Source organism: Bufo bufo, chromosome 9, assembly GCF_905171765.1.
Source record: "Bufo bufo chromosome 9, aBufBuf1.1, whole genome shotgun sequence".
NCBI classification, from domain to species: Eukaryota; Metazoa; Chordata; class Amphibia; order Anura; family Bufonidae; genus Bufo; species Bufo bufo.
In genome coordinates, this window is record NC_053397.1 from 156628494 (window position 1) to 156649284 (window position 20791).

The 20791-nt window shown below is 45.4% G+C and overlaps 1 protein-coding gene across 1 annotated transcript in view; it reads right to left on the minus strand.

Annotated features, from left to right (window-relative positions):
• The window catches only part of LOC120979356 (extracellular serine/threonine protein kinase FAM20C-like), a 120260-nt gene that overhangs the window by 22515 nt on the left and 76954 nt on the right, over positions 1-20791 (minus strand). Inside the window, exon 7 of the mRNA XM_040408066.1 lies at positions 20479-20588. Coding sequence (XP_040264000.1) covers positions 20479-20588 — 110 coding nt within the window. The remainder of the gene's footprint in view (positions 1-20478; positions 20589-20791) is intronic.

Here is a 20791-nt window from a genome sequence, read left to right on the forward strand (position 1 = left end):
TGGGTCTATAGCTTGCACAATGTTTTGGATTTTTCCCTTCTTTGGGGCTTAAGGTTATGTGGGCCATTGTCATATCTCTGGATAATTGTTTCTCCTGTAAGGCCATGTTGCAGACTGAGAGCAGATGCGGAAGAACCATTTGTCTTATAATAGTGTACTGGGAACCCATCAGGGCCTGGGCTCTTGCCATGTGGGGATTGAGCTAGTGCCTTAGTCAGTTCTTCTATGGTGAATTGAGAAGCCAAATTAAGTTTATTTTCAGGAGTTAAAGTAGGCAGGGAAATTGAATCCAGGAAGGATGCAAGGAGATCTGAATGGGTTTCTGGATTCAAGGTAGGGGGAAGGTTATATAGTGTTTCATAAAATGTCCGGAATTGAGTTCCTATTAATTTTGTAGAATATAGGGGAACACCTTGGGGGGATTCTAATTGGTGTATATAGTTTGTAGCTCTTCTGGCTTTTATTCTACGCATCATGAATTTGGACGCTTTGTCCCCATGTGCATAAAACTTGTGTTGGGAGTTTAAGAAGTATTTGGCAGTAGACTGTTGTAGCAGGGATTTCAACTCAGCTTTTAGTGATGAGAGCTCCGTAAAGTGGGACTCCAATAGGGATTTTTTATGTAGGTTTTCTAAGGAGAAAATCTTACTACTTAAAGAGTCTATCTTTTTATTCCTTTATTTTTTTAGGAATGCCCCAAGGCTAATGAAGTGCCCTCTAATGTAAGGCTTATGTGCGTCCCAGAGCGACTGATCTGAAGTCTCGGGTAATTTATTGAGGGAGAAATATTCCTTAAGTAAATCAGATATCTTCTCCCTAACCTCTTGGTTGCTCAATAGGGATTCGTTTAACCGCCATCTAAATTTACTTGGGTTAGGTGTAGGTGCTAAGATCGGTAGAAATATGGGAGCATGGTCCGATAAGAGGATGGAGCCTATTTTGGGTCCATGGCAGAGCTGGAGGTGTTTCTTAGACACAAATAGGTAGTCCAATCTGTGATAAGATTGGTGGGGGTGGGAATAAAACGTATAATCGTTCGTGTCTGGGTTGAATATACGCCCTACATCCATAAGGTGTAAATTCCAGAAGCCATCTCTTATTGAGCGTATTGTTCTAAGAGATAGACCCGATTTGCGGGAAGAGGAATCAAGGGTTGGGTTTAGAGTTGCATTTAGGTCTCCTCCAACTACTGTCAAACCCTCAGCAAAGGATTCTATTAGGGGAAAGATTTTTGCAAACCAAGTGTGTTGACCCGTATTGGGAGCATACAGATTAATAATGGTATAGATTTGGGGACCTATAGAACCCTTAACCAGTAAGTATCTCCCCTCTGGATCCTGGAGGTGGGAGATATATTGGAAGGGAATCCTCCTCTGGAATCCAACACTCACCCCCCCGGATGCAGCAGAACCACCTCCGCAATGGTACCAAAGGGGGTAATTGGAAAAGGAAAGATTGGGGTAATGATTAAATTTGAAATGAGTCTCCTGAAGGAGGAGGACGCTGGCCCCAGCTTTGCGTAGCAATGTGAAGACTTGGCTCCTCTTAGATGGGGAGTTAAAGCCCTTAACATTGAATGACGCAAATGATAAGTCAGCCATGTGGTCTGATGTAAGGGAATTTACCTTGATGCAGCCAGGTCCCCCTCCCGGAGACCCACCTTTTAGTGTTACTGGAGCTACGGATCCGGGAAGGTGAGTCAGGAGCCAGAGGATTCTTCAGCAATGTCATGCGAGTTGGATTGACGGAAATAAGTACCTTTAACCAAAAGTAAACAAGATAACAGGAAACTGTTAGATGAACTATAAAATAGTAAGGCCCATTTGTATGGGTCGTTTTGAAAGGCATGATAAGGATCGCAAGGGGGGAAAGGTTTATCAACCCTATTGTGATCCTCACAGCACATAGATAAAGCCTCATCCGTGAGGCAAAGAGACAGACTGATTGAGAATGTCAGGAGGAATTTGTAAAGCAGGAGGTGAAGGGGGGGGGAGAAGGAGGGGAGGAGAAGGTATAGAAGGGGGGACATTGTGGACAGTAAAGTAGAGGACAAGAGAAATGGGATTAAGAAAGGGTACAGGAGTGGTTGATAAATTCCTGACAATCAGGCTGTAGTTGGTTAACCAGGATCTATGGTGTCGTCTGAGTGGTCTTGCGCTTGATCTTCTGGGACCTCGGAGTGCGTGGAGGTTCAAAGGGCGAGATCCTTGGAACTTCTGGCAAATCGGTAAGGTCTTGGTAGAGTTCCCAATTTTCTATAGGGAGTGGAGGAATCTGTAAGTGTTCGTAAGCTCCAACTAAATCCACAAAGGAGGAGATGGTAAGGCGGTGACCTTCATAGAAAAATGAAATCCCGAACGGAAAGGTCCATCGGTATGGCGTCTTCTTGGCTCTGAGCCAATCGGTCAGGGGCTTCAGGCCTCTTCTCTTCTTGAGGGTGGATGGGGCCAGGTCTTGGTAGACGGCTATGGGGGTTCCTTCATAAGACATATCAGGGGTGTTTCTTGCGGCTTCCAGTATTGCTGTCTTAGTTTGGAAATTAAGGAACCGACATATGATGTCCCTTGGTGGTTCTGAGGGTTTAGGTTTGGGTCGTAAGGCCCGATGCTCCCTTTCCACTGTTATATCAATGGGCATGTCTGGGCCCAAAATGGAGCTGCATATCTCTATTACCACCGCTGGGATGTTAGCTGCGTCAACCGATTCCGGTACTCCCCTGAAGCGCAAGTTGTTTCTGCGCCCCCTATTTTCCTGATCTTCCACAGCATTGTGGAGCTCGTTCAGGTAAGTGCGGCATTTCTGTAGGGAGGAGGCTGTGGCTGACTGGTGTTCCAGAACTGCAGTTTGGCGGGACTCTAGGGCTACAACCCGATCGCCTATATGATGGACATCGTGACGGAGGGCTGGTAACTCACTCAGTATAGGTTCCATCGCCTTACTGAGGGATTGTTTCAAGAAGCGACGGGTAATGGGGAGAGCTGTCTTGCTTTGAGAGTCCTCCGTTTCACTTTCCCCCTCTGAGACCTCAGGGGAATGATCGCGCGCCCTGTGTGATGAAGCCGGCGCCATTTTAGTTTCTCTGGCCGCTACTGTAGCGGCAGCCTTTTTTGTAAATTTGTCCATATCCCCGCTTATATTTAAGGGTTTAGGGACACTAGGGTTATCGCCGGATCTTGGGTTACCGATTTTAACCATCGTCTCGTCTGTCGGCTTGCGTCGGCTGGTGCTGTGCAGGAATCAGAACGGAGAGCTCCTGACTATGCGGCCATCACAGTCTGGCGCTAGCTTCGCCCCCCCTAATATACCTTTCTGATGCGATTTTTAAAACATCTACAGCCTGCCAGCGAATGATCAGCGCTGGCAGGCTGTAGTTTAACTTCAGTTCACGCAAAATCTCGGGTCTCACGAGATGACGCCAATAGGCGTCGCTGAGACCTGAGAGCGCCGCCGTTCTGACGCCTATCGGCGTTAGTGTGGTGGCAAGAGGTTAAAATGCTTTGACTTATCCAGGCCATTCTGAGACTGTTTTCTCGTCACGTATTGTACTTCATGACACTGGTAAAATGGAGTAAAAAAAATGCATTTTTATTTCCAATTTCAATTTCTCTACTTCTGTAATACCTACAATAATAGTTATTACTTTACATTCCCCATATGTCTACTTCATGATCATTTTGGGAATTACATTTTATTTTTTGGGATGTTACAAGGCTTAGAAGTTTAGAAGCGAATCTTGAAACTTTTCAGAAATGTTCAAAAACTCACTTTTTAAGGACCAGTTCAGGTCTGAAGTCACTTTATGAGGCTTACATAATAGAAACCAGCTCCATTCTAGAAACTACACCCCTCAAGGTATTAAAAACTGATTTTACAAACTTTGTTAACCCTTTAGGTGTTCCACAAGAATTAATGGAAAATAGAGATAAAATTTAAAAATGTAGCTTTTTTGGCAGATTTTCCATTTTAATATTTTTTTTCCAGTTACAAAGCAAGGGTTAACAGCCAAACACAACTCAATATTTATGGCTCTGGTTCTGTAGTTTACAGAAACACCCCATATGTGGTCGTAAACTGCTGTACGGGCACACGGCAGGGCACAGAAGGAAAGGAATGCCATATAGTTTTTGGAAGGCAGATTTTGCTGGATTGGTTTTTTGACACCATGTCCCATTTGAAGCCCCCCTGATGCACCCCTAGAGTAGAAACTCCAAAAAAGTGAACCCATTTTAGAAACTACGGGATAGGGTGGCAGTTTTGTTGGTACTATTTTAGGGTACATATGATTTTTGTAAGCAACCAATAAACATTTCCCCTTCTATATATCTACGACCCAAATATCAAAATAATTGGAACCTTTGGAACCAATAATAGAAAATATATGGATCAAAGTTTCACAAACCGCAATTCCACTACTCAATATGTATTCAAATAATCATCATCGTGTTATTTTGACCACAGTATAGAGATATCTGATATCTCTATACTGTGGTCAAAATAACACCCTATATATGCACTGATTATATTACCCTATGGATATATTTCTGCACTTGCACTTTATATAGATGAATTATTGTTACCATACACCTAAAGCCTATGAGATTTTAAATGTTCTTAATTATGTGAAGCCAGATTTTTGTAATTATGAAATGTTTAATAAAAATGATGATTATTTGAATACATATTGAGTAGTGGAATTATGGTTTGTGAAACTATGATTTTTGGTTGCTCTATGTTACTCTTTTTGTGAGGCAAGGTATCAAGAAATAGCTGTTTTGGCACCGTTTTTATTTTTTGTTATTTAGAAACATTCATCTGACAGGCTAGATCATGTGGTATTTTTATAGATCAGCTTGTCACGGACGTGGCGATACCAAATATGACTACTTTTTTGGTTTGTTTGTTTCAGTTTTACATAACAAAGCATTATTTATTTTTAAATGATTCTTTAGTGTCTCAACATTCTGAAAGCCATAGTTTTATTTTATTTTTTTGGGCGACTGTCTTGTGTAGGGGCTAATTATTTTCGGGATGAGATGACGGTTTGATTGGCACTATTTTGGTTGTGTATGACTTTTTGATCGCTTGCTATTACACTTTTTGTGATGTAAGGTGACAAAAAATGGCTTTTTTTTACACCGTTTTTATTTTTATTTTTTTACGGTATTCACCTGACGGATTAGGTCATGTAATATTTTTATTGAGCAGGTTATTATGGATGCAGCAATACCTAATATGTATACTTTTTTATTTTACTTAAGTTTTACACAATATCAGCTTTTTTAAAACAAAAAAAATTATGTTTTAGTGTCTTCATATTCTGAGCCATATTTTTTTTTATTTTTTGGGCGATTGTCTTAGGTAGGGGCTCATTTTTTGCCGTATGAGGTGACGGCTAGATTGGTACTATTTTGGTGGGCATACGCCTTTTTGATTGCTTGCTGTTGTACTTTTAGTGATGTAAGGTGACAAAAAAATGGTTTATTTAGCACAGTTTTTATTTTTAATTTTTTACGGTGTTCATCTGAGGGGTTAGGTCATGTGATATGTTTATAGAGCCGGTCGATACGGAAGCGGCGATACCTAATATGTTAAAAAAAAAATAAAATTCCCTATTTATTACCAATTTTTTAAAACTTTATTTGGGTAAAATTATTTATTTTTTTTACTTGAAACTTTTAATTTTTGGGGGGGAAAACTTCTTTTTTTTTACCTTTTTTAAACTTTTTTTTCACTTTATTTTGTGCCCCACTTTGGGACTTCAACTTTTGGGGGTCTGATCCCCTTTACAATGCATTCCAATACTTCTGTATTGGAATGCATTGGCTGTATGAGTAATACAGTGTGTATTACTCATACAGCTTCCTTCCTGTGAGATCCAGGGGGCTGGATCTCACAGGCTCTTCACTTCACTGGAAGGCAGCCCCGATGCCTAAGGAAGGCATCGCGCTGCCTTCCCTGCTATCGGGTCCCCGTCACAGCAGCACGGGGACCCGATAGTCACTGCACTCGCCGCCCGAACCACCCGGAAATGCCGCAAACCGCAGGTCTGAATTGTCACCGGACCACCCGCGCATTGTCCCAGGGTGCCTGCTGATTTATTTCAGCAGGCACCCAGTTCCGATCACTGCCGGCCGCGCGGCGGTGATCGGAAATACACATGACGTACCGGTACGTCATGTGTCCCCAAGAGGTTAAGAGGCATTCCGTTTTGATCCTTCATAGTAGAAGTCTATGGGAATCATAACGGATCCGTCTGGTTACCATTATGCAAGACGGAAAACAAACTCCTGTCAAACGAGACGGATCCGTTATGATTCCTATAGACTTCTATTATGACTGAAAGCAAAACGGAATGCCTTTTAAAGGCTTCCGTTTTGACTTCTGTCTTATGGATTCTGTTATTTTCTGTTATAACCATCTTATAACCGGAAAAAAAATACGGAATCCATAACGGTGATGTGAATAACATAATACACTCCCACAGTCGCTTTCAACATACAGTCCCATGTAAATAACCTTACTCCTTCCTACAGCCACCGTCAACATACAGTCCCATATAAATAACATGACCCCCTCCCCAGCCACCTCCAACACACAGTTCCATGTAAATAACATCCCTCCCTTCAGCCCTAACATACAGACCCAGTTAAATAACCACACCTCCCAGCATTGCTCTGCCTCTCCCTTCACTTACCTCTTCTCATGTAGAAGACGTCACCACAGCTTCTTCCCCCAGGACTTCTCCTCTTCACTGCCGTCCTCTCCTGCACTGGTCACATGATTGTGATATCATCGCAGGTCCTTCTCAACCACTGCCTGTTTTACTGGTCACATGACCTGTGATGTCATCACAGATACTTCAGCTCTTCCAGTGCTTTAGATTCAATTGTATTGCCGTCCTGAGAATGGGACAAAACATCAGGGGCCCAGGCCCTGAATGTATTAACCTAGCAACGCCCCTGTGTGAGTCACATGCACACAGTAAACAGGCTCCAGGTTGCCCAGACAGACCACCAACAGAGAAGATCATTTGATCTGACAAGCACAAGTCGGGTTTGTGTATGGAGGCCTCATGGGGAGCACTTCAATCCTGCCTGTGATGCGGAGCGACACACTGTCCCAACTGCTGGTGTGATGATTTGGGGAGCCAATGCATATGACAGTTGGTCACCCTTAGTATTGATAGGAGGGACACTAACAGCTCACCAATATGTGCAGGATATCCTGCAGCCATGTTTGTTGTCTCACAGCAAGGGTTTCTCATGAATGTTTCTGGCAGATTACAACTCTTCCTTGACTGCCTGTTTGCTAAATATATCACCAATCAAGCATTTATGGGACCAGCTGGAACGCCAGTTTCGGCAACCTACGAGTGTGCAGGATCTTCAGGCTCAGCTGTAACATCTGTGGCCAACCGATGTTAAACTTGTCCTTTCTTTCTAATATTGTAATCACTTAAATATCATTAGTCACTCCAACGGCCGATACATCATCCTGGTATGTTCCATCAATAACATCACCTACACAATAGTCAATGTATATGCGCCTAACAATCGCCAAATTACTTTCCTGAGAAAATTACTGAAACAACTAAACTCATTGAAACAGGGAAAGGTAATTGTCTGTGGGGATTTTAACTCGGTGATGGATCGGTCGTTGGACACTTCCAACTTAACCAGGCGTTCTGGAGGGGACTTAGCCTCTCTCTTTCATGCAGAGGGACTCATTGATGTGTGGAGAGCTCAACATAGCGTGGAAAGAGATTACACATTTTTCTCTGCTCCTCATCTCTCATACTCACGTATTGATATGTTTCTTGTAGATCAAGCCACCTTATTGCATACAATTTCATCCGACATTGGGCTCATTCAATGGTCCGACCATGCCCCTATACTATTGACCTTAGAGGATTTATATCAGTTTCCACGTGCTCCCATATGGCGTAACGACACGTATTTATTTTCCAACCCTGATACAATTAAGGAGTTGTCTGCTGAGTTGCAGGAATTTTTCAACTTCAATGTTGGCTCGGTCGCGGATGAATATATCCTGTGGCAGTCCCATAAGGCTTTTATTAGAGGCTCCCTGATTAGATTAAAATGCAAATTGCGGAAAATTAGAGAAAGAGAGATATCTCAACTGCTTAAATCTATTGCAGATCTTGAAAATCGTAATAAGCTATTACCGACAACTCAAGTGTCCTCCTTACTGAAGGCAGAGAGAGATAAATTAGGAAGTCTGTTATCTCGTGACTATTCTAGATCCCTGCTCAGGTTGAGGTCGAGATATTATGCCCAGGGGAACAGAGCTGGCAAGCTACTGGCCAGTCAACTCAAGGCCCAGCAAACCAAATCAAAAATCCCATTCCTCATACATCCGACATCTAAAGCGAAGCTTCTAGATCCTAGAGACATTGCTGAACAATTCCGTAGCTATTATCACAGCCTTTATAACCTTAAAGAAACAGTTACTCTACCCGATAGCTACTCTGAATTGGTGGAGAATTTTCTGAATCAATCTGATTTACCTACCCTTTCTCCCAACCAGCTTCTTTTGTTAAATGCCCCCCTCACGTCCCTTGAACTCCAATAAATAGTAGTCACTCTCCCATCCGGTAAATCCCCAGGCCCAGACGGGTTGTCTAATGAGTACTACAAACATTTTTTTCCTGTACTGTCCCCCTATTTACTGGATATTTTCAATCGAGCTCTTGAGGGAACCCCATTCCCATCTGAGATGCTCACAGCCCTTATAGTTACCTTACCAAAACCTGGTAAACCCTCGGACACTCCTCAAAATTTCAGGCCAATCTCATTGCTGAATTCAGATATCAAACTTTTCGCCAAGTTGACTGCCAGTAGATTGTCAGCTATTCTCCCTTCCTTGATCAAAGACGACCAGACAGGATTTGTTAAGGGTCGTATTTCATCAGATAATACTAGGAGATTGATTAATCTGTTTGACCATGCTGAGTGTAATAATATCCAAATGTTGGCGGTGACGCTAGACGCTGAGAAAGCGTTCTACCGTTTACATTGGTCGTTCGCGTTCTCAGTCCTCCGCAAGATGGGTTTTCATGGTTGCATATTGAACGCTTTCTCTAGTTTATACGCCTCCCCTATGGCCAAAGTATGGGTTAATGGGGTGTTATCGGTCCCTTTCCAGATCACCAATGGGTCCCGTCAAGGGTGTCCCCTGTCACCCCTATTGTTCATCTTGGCTCTGGAGCCTTTAGCTCAGCGTATTAGAAAAACTCCCCTTGTTCAAGGAATAAATATTGGTGGAAGAGACCATAGAATCTCGCTATATGCTGACGACATCATCCTCACATTATCGAGCCCCCTCCAGTCGTTGAGATCCGCTTTTGACATAATAGCACATTTTGGCACACTTTCGTATTACAAGATCAATAATTCCAAGTCACAAGCTCTTTTACTTAATATCCCTCAGACAGATGCCAGGGAGCTAAAATCACGTTTTTCACTAGACTGGCAGGATATGGAACTCCCATATTTGGGGATCAAGTTGACGTACCCCTGCTCTCTCCTATATAAACAGAATTACGAGCCTCTCCTTGAAACTATGTCATCTGATTTTTCCCTTTACTCCATGAAAGATGTATCATGGGTTGGCAGGGTGGCAGCGTTTCAAATGATGACGCTCCCTAAATTGGTTTATATATTTAGAGCTCTCCCTATCCCAGTTCCTGACCAGTTTTTTCGAAAGGCGCAAGCAATATTATCCAAATATATTTGGAAATCATCTAAACCCAGAATTGCCCAAAGACAGCTTTTCCTAAGGAAAAAGGCCGGTGGTCTAGGACTGCCCTGTATAGGGGACTATCACAAGGCTATTGGCTTATCACTTGCCAGGGAATGGTGGGACAGAGACTGCGATAAAGCATGGCATCAAATTGAATCCCATTCACTTAAGGAGGGCTCGTTGAGGGATCTACTCATCAGTATATTGTGGAAGGGGAAAATTCCTGATCTTTCTCTCCGGACAATGAAACATGTAGGGAAGCTCTGGTTACACTTTCATAATACGTGTGCAGACTCTACCGACACCTTGTTTTCACACTTGGATACCCGTTCACTGGAATGGATTTTGAAAGATATCAATCTTAGCAGATGGCGGGATCAGGGCTTCGAGAGAGTTTCTCAGCTTATTGGTCCTGAGGGTGTTCTCTCGTTTAACAAAGCTCAGCAGATGTTTCAGCTTTCAGCTGGAGAGATATTTAACTACCTTAGGGTAAAGCACCTACTGGAGTCTATTATTTCTAAGCCTCCCTCCGTACATGTGGGGATCCTTCAGCTTTATTATTCCCGAAACTTACTAAGGAAAGGAGCAACAGGAAATATATATACGAATATATGGGAGACAAATCTAAGTTTGCTAAATCCAAACCATTCCTGAAATGGGAGCGAGACCTGGGTCGTACGTTCTCTGGAGAGGACTGGACCTGTGCAATAAGTTTCTTGACCTCTAACTTTAAATGTGTTACACATTATGAAGCTGGGGTTAAGACACTCCTAAATTGGTACTTTACACCCAAGAGGCTACATATAATATACCCTACTTCTTCTCCTCTGTGCTGGAGGGGATGTGGAGTCGTGGGCTCATTGCTCCATATTTTGTGGGCATGCCCAATTATCACTGGTTTCTGGAAACAGGTGTTTGTACTGCTGAGGGAATTATCTGGCCATGACATTTCCCCTTCTCCGGATCTCGCTCTTTTATTTTTGGGTATCCAACGCATTCATCCATCATATAGACCCATCACGGGGCGTGTTTTACTTGGAGCTAAATTAGTCATAACCCGCCATTGGAAAAAAGTGATCTCTCCTGATATTTCAGAGGTGGTAGCGGAGTTGAATAACACTTGTCGTTATGAGAGAATGATTCCCCCCTCAATGCTCCCTCCTACTAAGTATAGATATACCTGGAGTCCCTGGATTGCACACTCGAAATTCTCCCAATGAGTGACCTTTACAGATCGTGTTTATATAGAGGAAGGTGCATAGACTCACTCTCAGATATCTTTCTATTTGGGTCCCTCCTGTAGTTTAGCCTACTGATATGACAGATACGTTACTGTACGAATTGGTTGTGGTACCTTGGTGTTTATGTAAAAACACTTCACTGGCATGCCTTTGTCCGTTTGGTAATATCATTGCAATATAATATTGTTTTACTTGATCTTGATTTGTGGTTTCTAACTGTCAATGTTATGCCATACCTTCCATGATAATGGAAATTTTGTTACTGGATCTACCTCTTTGGTGGTTGCACCCACCTTAACATGTCTATGTTTAGCCATGATATGCTGATACTTTTGTTGAAAATATATCAATAAAAATGTTGAAATCAAAATATCATTAGTCACACAGAAAACTTCATTCAGTTCCAACAACTCTTTCTTGATGTAATTTTGTATTTATTTTTTTGTCAATCAGTATCTACAGTTGCAAGAAAAAGTATGTGAACCCTTTGGAATGATATGGATTTCTGCACAAATTGGTCATAAAATGTGATCTGATCTTCATCTAAGTCACAACAATAGATAATCACAGTCTGCTTAAACTAATAACACACAAATAATTAAATGTTACCATGTTTTTATTGAACACAACATGTAAACATTCACAGTGAAGGTGGGAAAAGTATGTGAATCCTTGGATTTAATAACTGGTTGAACCTCCTTTGGCAGCAATAACTTCAACCAAACGTTTCCTGTAGTTGCAGATCAGACGTGCACAACGGTCAGGAGTAATTCTTGACCATTCCTTTTTACAGAACTGTTTCAGTTCAGCAATATTCTTGGGATGTCTGGTGTGAATCGCTTTCTTGAGGTCATGCCACAGCACCAGACTCTGACTGGGCTACTTCAGAAGGCGTATTTTCTTCTGTTTAAGGCATTCTGTTGTTGATTTACTTCTATGCTTTGGGTCGTTGTCCTGTTGCAACACCCATCTTCTGTTGAGCTTCAGCTGGTGGACAGATGGCCTTAAGTTTTCCTGCAAAATGTCTTGATAAACTTGGGAATTCATTTTTCCTTCGATGATAGCAATCCTTTCAGGCCCTGACGCAGCAAAGCAGCCCCAAACCATGATGCCCCCACCACCATACTTCACAGTTGGGATGAGGTTTTGATGTTGGTGTGCTGTACCTCTTTTTCTCCACACATAGGGCCAGATTTATCATTACTCTGACAGCTCACTCCACTTTTACATATGGCTAAAGTCAGTTTTAGCCAAGTTAGATTTATGATCGGCCCTTTAAGACTGTAATAAATGTGGTTTGACGGTAGCAGTTTATCCGTCAGTAAGCAGCTTTACAAAAGTCGCACATCTTTACGAAAAAGTCGCACATTTTACGAAAAAGTCGCATGTTCTATTAAAAAGTCTCATAAGATAAATGATAAATCTGGCCCATAATGTTGTGTGTTTCTTCCAAACAACTCAACTTTGGTTTCATCTGTCCACAGAATATTTTGCCAGTACCGCTGTGGAACATCCAGGTGCTCTTGTGCAAACTCTAAACGTGCAGCAATGTTTTTTTTGGACAACAGTGGCTTCCTCTGTGGTATCCTCCCATGAAATTGATTCTTGTTTAGTGTTTTACGTATCGTAGATTCGCTAACAGAGATGTTAGCATATGCCAGAGACTTTTGTAAGTCTTAAGCTGACACTCTAGTATTCTTCTTCACCTCATTGAGTAGTCTGCGCTGTGCTCTTGCAGTCATCTTTACAGGATGGCCACTCTTAGGGGGAGTAGAAGCAGTGCTGAACTTTCTCCATTTATAGACAATTTGTCTTACCGTGGACTGATGAACAGCAAGGCTTTTGGAGATACTTTTATAACCCTTTCGAGCTTTATGCAAGTCAACAATTCTTAATCATAGGTCTTCTGAGAGCTCTTTTGTGCAAGGCATCAATCACATCAGGCAATGCTTCTTGTGAAAAGCAAACCCAGAACTGGTGTGTGTTTTTTTAGGGCAGGGCAGCTGTAACCAACACCTCCAATCTCATCTCATTGATTGGACTCCAGTGGGCTGACACCTCACTCCAATTAGCTCTTGGAGATGTCATTAGTCTAGGGGTTCACATACTTTTTCCACCTGCACTGTGAATGTTTACATGGTGTGCTCAATAAAAACATGGTAACATTTAATTCTTTGTGTGTTATTAGTTTAAGCAGTGTAGGAGAGTACCTGGGGTGGTGGTAAACGGGAGGTACGTGCCACCGGGGGTCCTGGCCCCGGTGGAGTAAGAGCCGGAAAAGTGCATTTTGCAGCGGTTACGCTGTTAACAGCGGATCCGGGCCGGCTCTTATTGGGAGCAGGCAGATATGCGGGCGGGTGCCTGTCTCCCCACGGTCCAGGCCAGGTTTTGCAGGGAAGGGTTAAAACCCGACCAGCAACAAGGGTGTGGTGCACAGTGTGGAGCTTCTGTGTTCTCTGGCTGTGAGAGTAAGGAGTGGAGGTGAGCTGGGCTGTGTGCTGAGGCCTGTAAAGGAGTGGGCAGGGACCCACAGCTGAATCCAGGAGGGATCCGTGTCCTGTGGCTAGAAGCAGGACCCATGGACTTACTTCACCAAGGAGAAAAGGTGACATTACTCCTGGCTTTAAATAGACTTTGCTTTGTGTGACTGAAACAGGCCTCAAGTAGCCTGCAGCAGGGACTTGCTGTGTTTGAACTATTATTTTTGCTGTGTGTGACCACCCTCCCTATGAACTGCACCGTCTTTCACAAATATGCACCGTGTGAATAAACAAAGCATTGTGTTTTATACCAAGACCGGTCTGTGTTGCCTCTATACTGCACTCGCTACCACTGCCTACCAGAGCGGATCCCCACAATTGGTGGCTTCAGCGGGCAAACAGCAGTGAGGCCGAAAAATTGTGTTGTTTGGACTGTATGTCATATATTAAGCCGGCAAGTCTTGTGGCTCCAGATAAGATGGAGGAGGCCATTAGACACTTGGTGCAAAGTAATGAGGAGGCTATTCGGAGACATGAGGAAGCCCTGAGAGACCAGCGGCAGTTGAATAGTCTACTGGCCCAGCAACTGGCGACTATGCAGGAGTCCATGCGTGTGTTACAACAACAAACCGTCCCAGGGGGAACCGCAGTCCTACCTGCTGCCCGGGATAAGGTGCGCTCAGGGTTAAGAAAGATGGGCCCCGAGGATGATATTGAGGCGTTCCTGATGGTCTTCGAACGCACTGCGGAACAGGAAAGGTTACCTGCAGAACAGTGGGCCGAAGTAGTAGCGCCATTTTTAGTGGGAGACGCACAAAAGGCCTACTTCGACCTCAGTCAGGAGGAAGCCAAGAGCTATAAGAGGCTGAAGGGGGAGGTGTTGGCTCGTCTTGGGGTTAATACCTATGTGCGTGCACATCGAGTCTAACAGTGGGCCTTCTCTGAGTCCCGGCCTGCTCGGTCCCAGGCCTATGACCTGTTACACCTAGTAAAAAAATCGCTGCAGCCTGAGACATTGAGCCCCTCGCAGATGGTGGAACGGGTGGTGGTCGATCGTTTGGTGCGGACACTGCCAAGGGCCATACAGCGCTGGGTTGGTCAGGGAGACCCCGGCAACCTGGATCAGTTAGTAAGCCTAGTCGAGAGGTATGTGGCGACCCAGGACTTGGTGCGGGACTCAACGCAGGCACGGGAATCCCGGCAGTCTCCCTCTCAGGCTAGGGATCCGGAAAAAGGGACCCAACCACAAAGGGGGGGGAAGGCTAGTCCTATTCCAGGGAAGAGAGACCGGGGAGGGACCACGGGGATTCAATGTTGGCACTGCCACGGCCTGGGACATAGGGCAGCGAACTGTCCTCAAACACCTGAACCCATGGACTGCAGGTTCGCTCGCCGGTCCTCTTTCTTTGCCCGGCCTGTATGTACCGCAGATGCCTGGCCGGACGCCGATATGCCACCTCTGTGCCAAGTCTTGGTCGATGGGCATCCGATTAATGCTTTGCTGGACTCTGGGAGCCTGGTAACCCTAGTGCATGAGTCCTTAGTGTCTGAGACACTCCCAGAGAAGCAAACCCTGTCCATTGTCTGTATCCATGGGGATCGCCGGGAGTACCCTACTGCCAGGGTTACCATGTCCGTGTTGGGCAAAGAGGTGCAGCATGTCGTTGGAGTGGGATGCCAAATCCCTTATGCCGCCATACTGGGAAGGGATTTTCCTTTGTTCTGGACTCTATGGAAGAGTGATATGCCTTCCCTTAGGGACAGACGACAATCTGGCCCAGTGCCCGAGGATCCCGATGCGGGGATACCAGCCGTAGGGGTCACCACATCACCTGTAGAGTGTCATCCCGATAGGTTTCCCCTAGAGGTGTTGGCAGGCGAATCCGTGGAAACCCCATCCATCCCGGACCTGGAGGTATCCCGTGACACGTTCGGGACCGCCCAGCTCCAGGATCCGACATTATTGCGGGCGAGGGAAGGGGTGACAGTGGTAAATGGGGTGGCTCAGCACCCAGGGGCCGACTCGGTGTTTCCCCATTTGGCTTTTAACCAGGACCTGCTGTATAGGGTGGACAAAGTGCAGCACGAGGTAGTGGAGCAGCTGGTGGTACCCCAGCCATACCGCCGTGTGGTACTGGACTTGGCCCACTCCCACGTGCTGGGAGGACATTTGGGCGTAAAAAAAAACCAAGAGCGGATTCTGCAAAGGTTCTATTGGCCCGGGGTTTATGAGGAGGTCAAAAGGTTTTGCCAATCCTGTCTAGTGTGTCAGATGACAAGCCCCCAGCCCCACTATCGCAGTCCCCTAGTACCCATGCCCATCATTGAGGTCCTCTTCGAAAGAATAGGGATGGATCTGGTAGGCCCCATGAACAAGTCGGCCAGAGGGCACCAGCATATCTTGGTGGTCTTAGACTATGCCACCAGATATCCTGAAGTGATCCCACTACGTCATACTTCAGCTAAGCTCATAGCTAAAGAACTCATGGGTATGTTCGCAAGAGTGGGGATTCCAAAAGAGATCCTGACCGACCAGGGGACACCCTTCATGTCTAAGGTGACGAGGGAGCTCTGCAAGCTTTTAGGGGTTAAACGGTTACATACGTCCGTATACCATCCTCAAACCGACGGACTAGTGGAGCGCTTTAACAAAACCCTAAAAACTATGCTTAAAAGAACCGTAGCCAAAGACGGAAAGGATTGGGACTTGTTGCTGCCGTACGTATTGTTCGCAGTGCGAGAAGTGCCCCAGGCCTCTACGGAATTCTCGCCCTTCGAGCTATTGTACGGTCGACGGCCAAGAGGGTTGCTGGACATCGCTAAAGAGGCGTGGGAGCAACAGCCCACCCCACACAAGAGTATTATAGAGCATATAGAAAAGATGCAGGACCGTATCGAGACAGTCCTACCAATCGTGCGGGAACACATGGAGGCCGCCCAACTGGCACAGAGCCGGGTATACAACCGGAGTGCCCAGGTCCGGACATTTAACCCGGGTGACCGGGTACTGGTGCTAGTCCCCACCATTGACAGTAAGTTTTTGGCACGGTGGCAAGGTCCCTACGAGGTGAAAGAGAAGGTAGGGCCAGTGAATTACAAGATATCCCAGCCAGGCCGGCGGAAGCCAGAACAGGTATATCATGTAAATTTACTGAAATCGTGGCGAGATAGGGAGTGTCTCATTGGGGACGGCCCAAGCACTGTCTTGTCTGCGGGGAAGATCCCAGCTCCACCCGAGGTCCCGGAGGGCACCTCCGCAGTAAAGATAGCGGGTGGTCTGTCGACCAAACAAGCTCAGGAAGCCAAAGAGTTGGTGAGTCGGAATAGGGACGTGTTCTCTGAGCTTCCTGGTCGAACTTCGGTAGTCCGACATGACATTGTCACCAAGCCCCACGTCAGGGTACGGTTAAAACCGTATCGTGTACCGGAGGCCCGGCGACAGGCCATTTCAGAAGAAGTAAGGTCGATGTTGAGGTTAGGGGTGATTGAGGAGTCAAGGAGCGAGTGGGCCAGCCCCATAGTCCTCATCCCAAAACCTGACGGTACTCTGCGCTTCTGCAATGACTTTAGAAAGCTCAACGAAGTGTCGAAATTCGATGCCTACCCCATGCCCCGGGTAGACGAGCTCATAGAACGGCTAGGGAAAGCTCGCTATTTCTCGGTCCTCGACCTCACAAAAGGATATTGGCAGGTGCCTCTCACGGAGGCGGCAAAGGAGAAGACTGCCTTTGTCACCCCCGAGGGGTTATTTCAGTACCAAGTTTTGCCCTTTGGCCTACATGGCGCTCCAGCCACCTTCCAGCGATTGATGGACGTCATCCTACGGCCCCATCGTCCATATGCTTCGGCATATCTGGACGACATCATCGTGTTTAGCCAGGACTGGGAGAGTCACCTGCCCAAGGTACAGGCTGTAGTCGATTCACTTAGAAAAGCCGGGCTGACGGCCAACCCAAAAAAGTGTTCGATCGGGTTCGAGGAGGTCCGGTACCTGGGATACTTGATTGGGCGGGGAGTTGTCAAACCCCAGGTAGACAAGATTGAGTCGATCAAGAGCTGGCCCAGACCTCTTACCACCAAGCAAGTACGTTCGTTCCTAGGGATGATAGGATATTACAGGCGCTTTATCCCCAACTTTGCCACAGTGGCAGCCCCATTGACAAGACTTTTAAAGGGGAGGAAGACGGTGATGGTCCGCTGGGATGAGCAGGCGGAAGAGGCGTTCTCCCGTTTGAAGTCTGCTCTGTGTGGGTCCCCGGTTTTGGTGACACCAGACTTCACACGGGAATTTGTCGTTCAGACGGACGCCTCTGGAGTGGGCAGTACTCTCTCAGGAAATCAGTGGGGAGGAACACCCTGTTGTCTTCCTGAGTCGCAAACTCACCCCAGCGGGAACCAGGTACAGCGTGGTAGAGAGAGAATGCCTGGCCATAAAGTGGGCCCTCGAGTCCCTTAGGTACTATCTGTTAGGGAGAAGGTTCCGTCTGGTGACCGACCATTCTCCTCTTCAGTGGATGAGCCGGGCCAAGGAGGGGAGTGCCCGGGTCACCAGATGGTTCTTATCCCTCCAGAATTTTAAGTTCAGTGTCGAACACAGGGCAGGCCGCTTACAGGTGAATGCCGATGCCCTGTCCCGGGTACACTGTTGTACGTGTGTCCAACCTCTCAGGATTGAACAGGGTGTGCAACCTTTCAGGGTTGAACAAAGGGGGGGGATATGTAGGAGAGTACCTGGAGTGGTGGTAAACGGGAGGTACGTGCCACCGGGGGTCCTGGCCCCGGTGGAGTAAGAGCCGGAAAAGTGCATTTTGCAGCGGTTACGCTGTTAACAGCGGATCCGGGCCGGCTCTTATTGGGAGCAGGCAGATATGCGGGCGGGTGCCTGTCTCCCCACGGTCCAGGCCAGGTTTTGCAGGGAAGGGTTAAAACCCGACCAGCAACAAGGGTGTGGTGCACAGTGTGGAGCTTCTGTGTTCTCTGGCTGTGAGAGTAAGGAGTGGAGGTGAGCTGGGCTGTGTGCTGAGGCCTGTAAAGGAGTGGGCAGGGACCCACAGCTGAATCCAGGAGGGATCCGTGTCCTGTGGCTAGAAGCAGGACCCATGGACTTACTTCACCAAGGAGAAAAGGTGACATTACTCCTGGCTTTAAATAGACTTTGCTTTATGTGACTGAAACAGGCCTCAAGTAGCCTGCAGCAGGGACTTGCTGTGTTTGAACTATTATTTTTGCTGTGTGTGACCACCCTCCCTATGAACTGCACCGTCTTTCACAAATATGCACCGTGTGAATAAACAAAGCATTGTGTTTTACACCAAGACCGGTCTGTGTTGCCTCTATACTGCACTTGCTACCACTGCCTACCAGAGCGGATCCCCACAGCAGACTGTGATTGTCACATTTTATGACCAATTTGTGCAGAAATCCATATCATTCCAAAGGGTTCACATACTTTTTCTTGCAACTGTGTATATATATATATATATATACATATATATTTTTATTTTTTTTCTTACAGGTGTTTGACAAGGTCACGTGACCACTATATAGAGTACACTCCACCACTGTCTAGGTTACTCGAGGCCTTGAGGAATGAAGTTACTTTCACACTAGCGTTTTAGTTTTCCGGTATTGAGATCTGTCATAAGGGCTCAATACCGGAAAAACACGTTTCAGTTTTGTCCCCAAATATTGTCAATGGGGACAAAACTGAACTAAACAGAACAGAATGCTCCAAAATGCATTCCGTTCCGTTTTGTTGCGTTCCCATACCGGAGAGCAAACCGCAACATGTTGTAGTTTGCTTTCCGTCCTGGAATGCGAAGCAAGACGAATCCAGCATCGGCCCCAATGTAAGTCAATGGGGACAGATCAGTTTTCTCTGCTACAATCTGCCACAATAGAAAATGGATCCGTCCTCCATTGACTTTCAATGGAGTTGATGACGCATCCGTCTTGGCAATGTTAAAGATAATACAACCGGATCCGTTCATAACGGATGCAGATGGTTGTATTATCAGTAACAGAAGCGTTTTTGTTGGACCACATCCAGTTTGCGGATCCAGTAAAAACGCTAGTGTAAAACTAGCCTAATGAGGAAAAACTGTGCAAAAAAAGAAGCTATTTTTAATTCATCACCAGACTCTCTCTTCTGTCAGAAGGTTGATGGATGGTTGATGGATGTATCATTAACATTTCTTTTCGATTATCTGAATTGGGACTTTTATTGATGACACATTATTGAACAAAAGGATGTGAAGAAACAGCTCTCATACCGCACTTTAACAAAGGTCATAATTTTAAATAATAAACATAATAGACAATAAACAAAAGCTTAGTAATATGTCAGCTAGGTTCTCCAATGTCCAAAATAAGATAGGGTCCCCACCACCTATGTAAAGAATTGAAACAGCAGCATAAGGCCTCATGCACACGACTGTTCCGTTTTTTGCAGTCCGCAAATCACGGATCCGCAAAAAAAAACGGAAGCCGCCTGTGTGCCTTCCACAATTTGCGGAATGGAACAGGTGGCCCATTGTAGAAATGCCTATTCTTGTCCGCAAAACGGACAAGAATAGAACATGCTATATTTTTTTTGCGGGGCCACGGAACGGAGCAAAGGATGCGGACAGCACATGGAGTGCTGTCCGCAACTTTTGCGGCCCCATTGAAGTGAATGGGTCCGCACCCGAGCCGCAAAAGCTGCGGCTCGGATGTGGACCCGAACTACGGTTGTGTGCATGAGGCCTAAGTAGCATTAATTAAAGGTGTTATAATAGCACCATATATCAGAAAAACCACATTATAGCAAAAAGCCACCACATTGTTATTCCCCGCAAAATGGTACAATGTTCTTGCACCCTATTGGGCCCCCCCAACCACTGGACCCCATAGTAAGTGCTCTGGCTTCAGTTACACCCATACATGTTTGTGCTTCTGAGAATGTACAAGCAAAAACTTGAATGAACAATAATGAGATATTCTATAAGTCATCGTACCCATAAAGAAGTCCAGTATCGAAAGATCTATCAAGTCCAGAAGTCTAGTTCCTTCGTTGTATGGTGGTGTCACCTTTACTGTTTCACAATAATTGGTGTTCAGCTCCCAGCTAAGGCAAAAACACAATAAAATTGTGTAAGGAATTTATATAATTGATAGCTACCTCTTATACAATACATGCATCTCAGTAACACCATTCACACAGTCCTTGAGAAAGGCCCAAATATGGCAAACTTTACACAGACCTTAGATATTTATTATACCAGTTATGTTCTGTATAAGCCTAGATCATAGTTAAGAATGTGATAATAC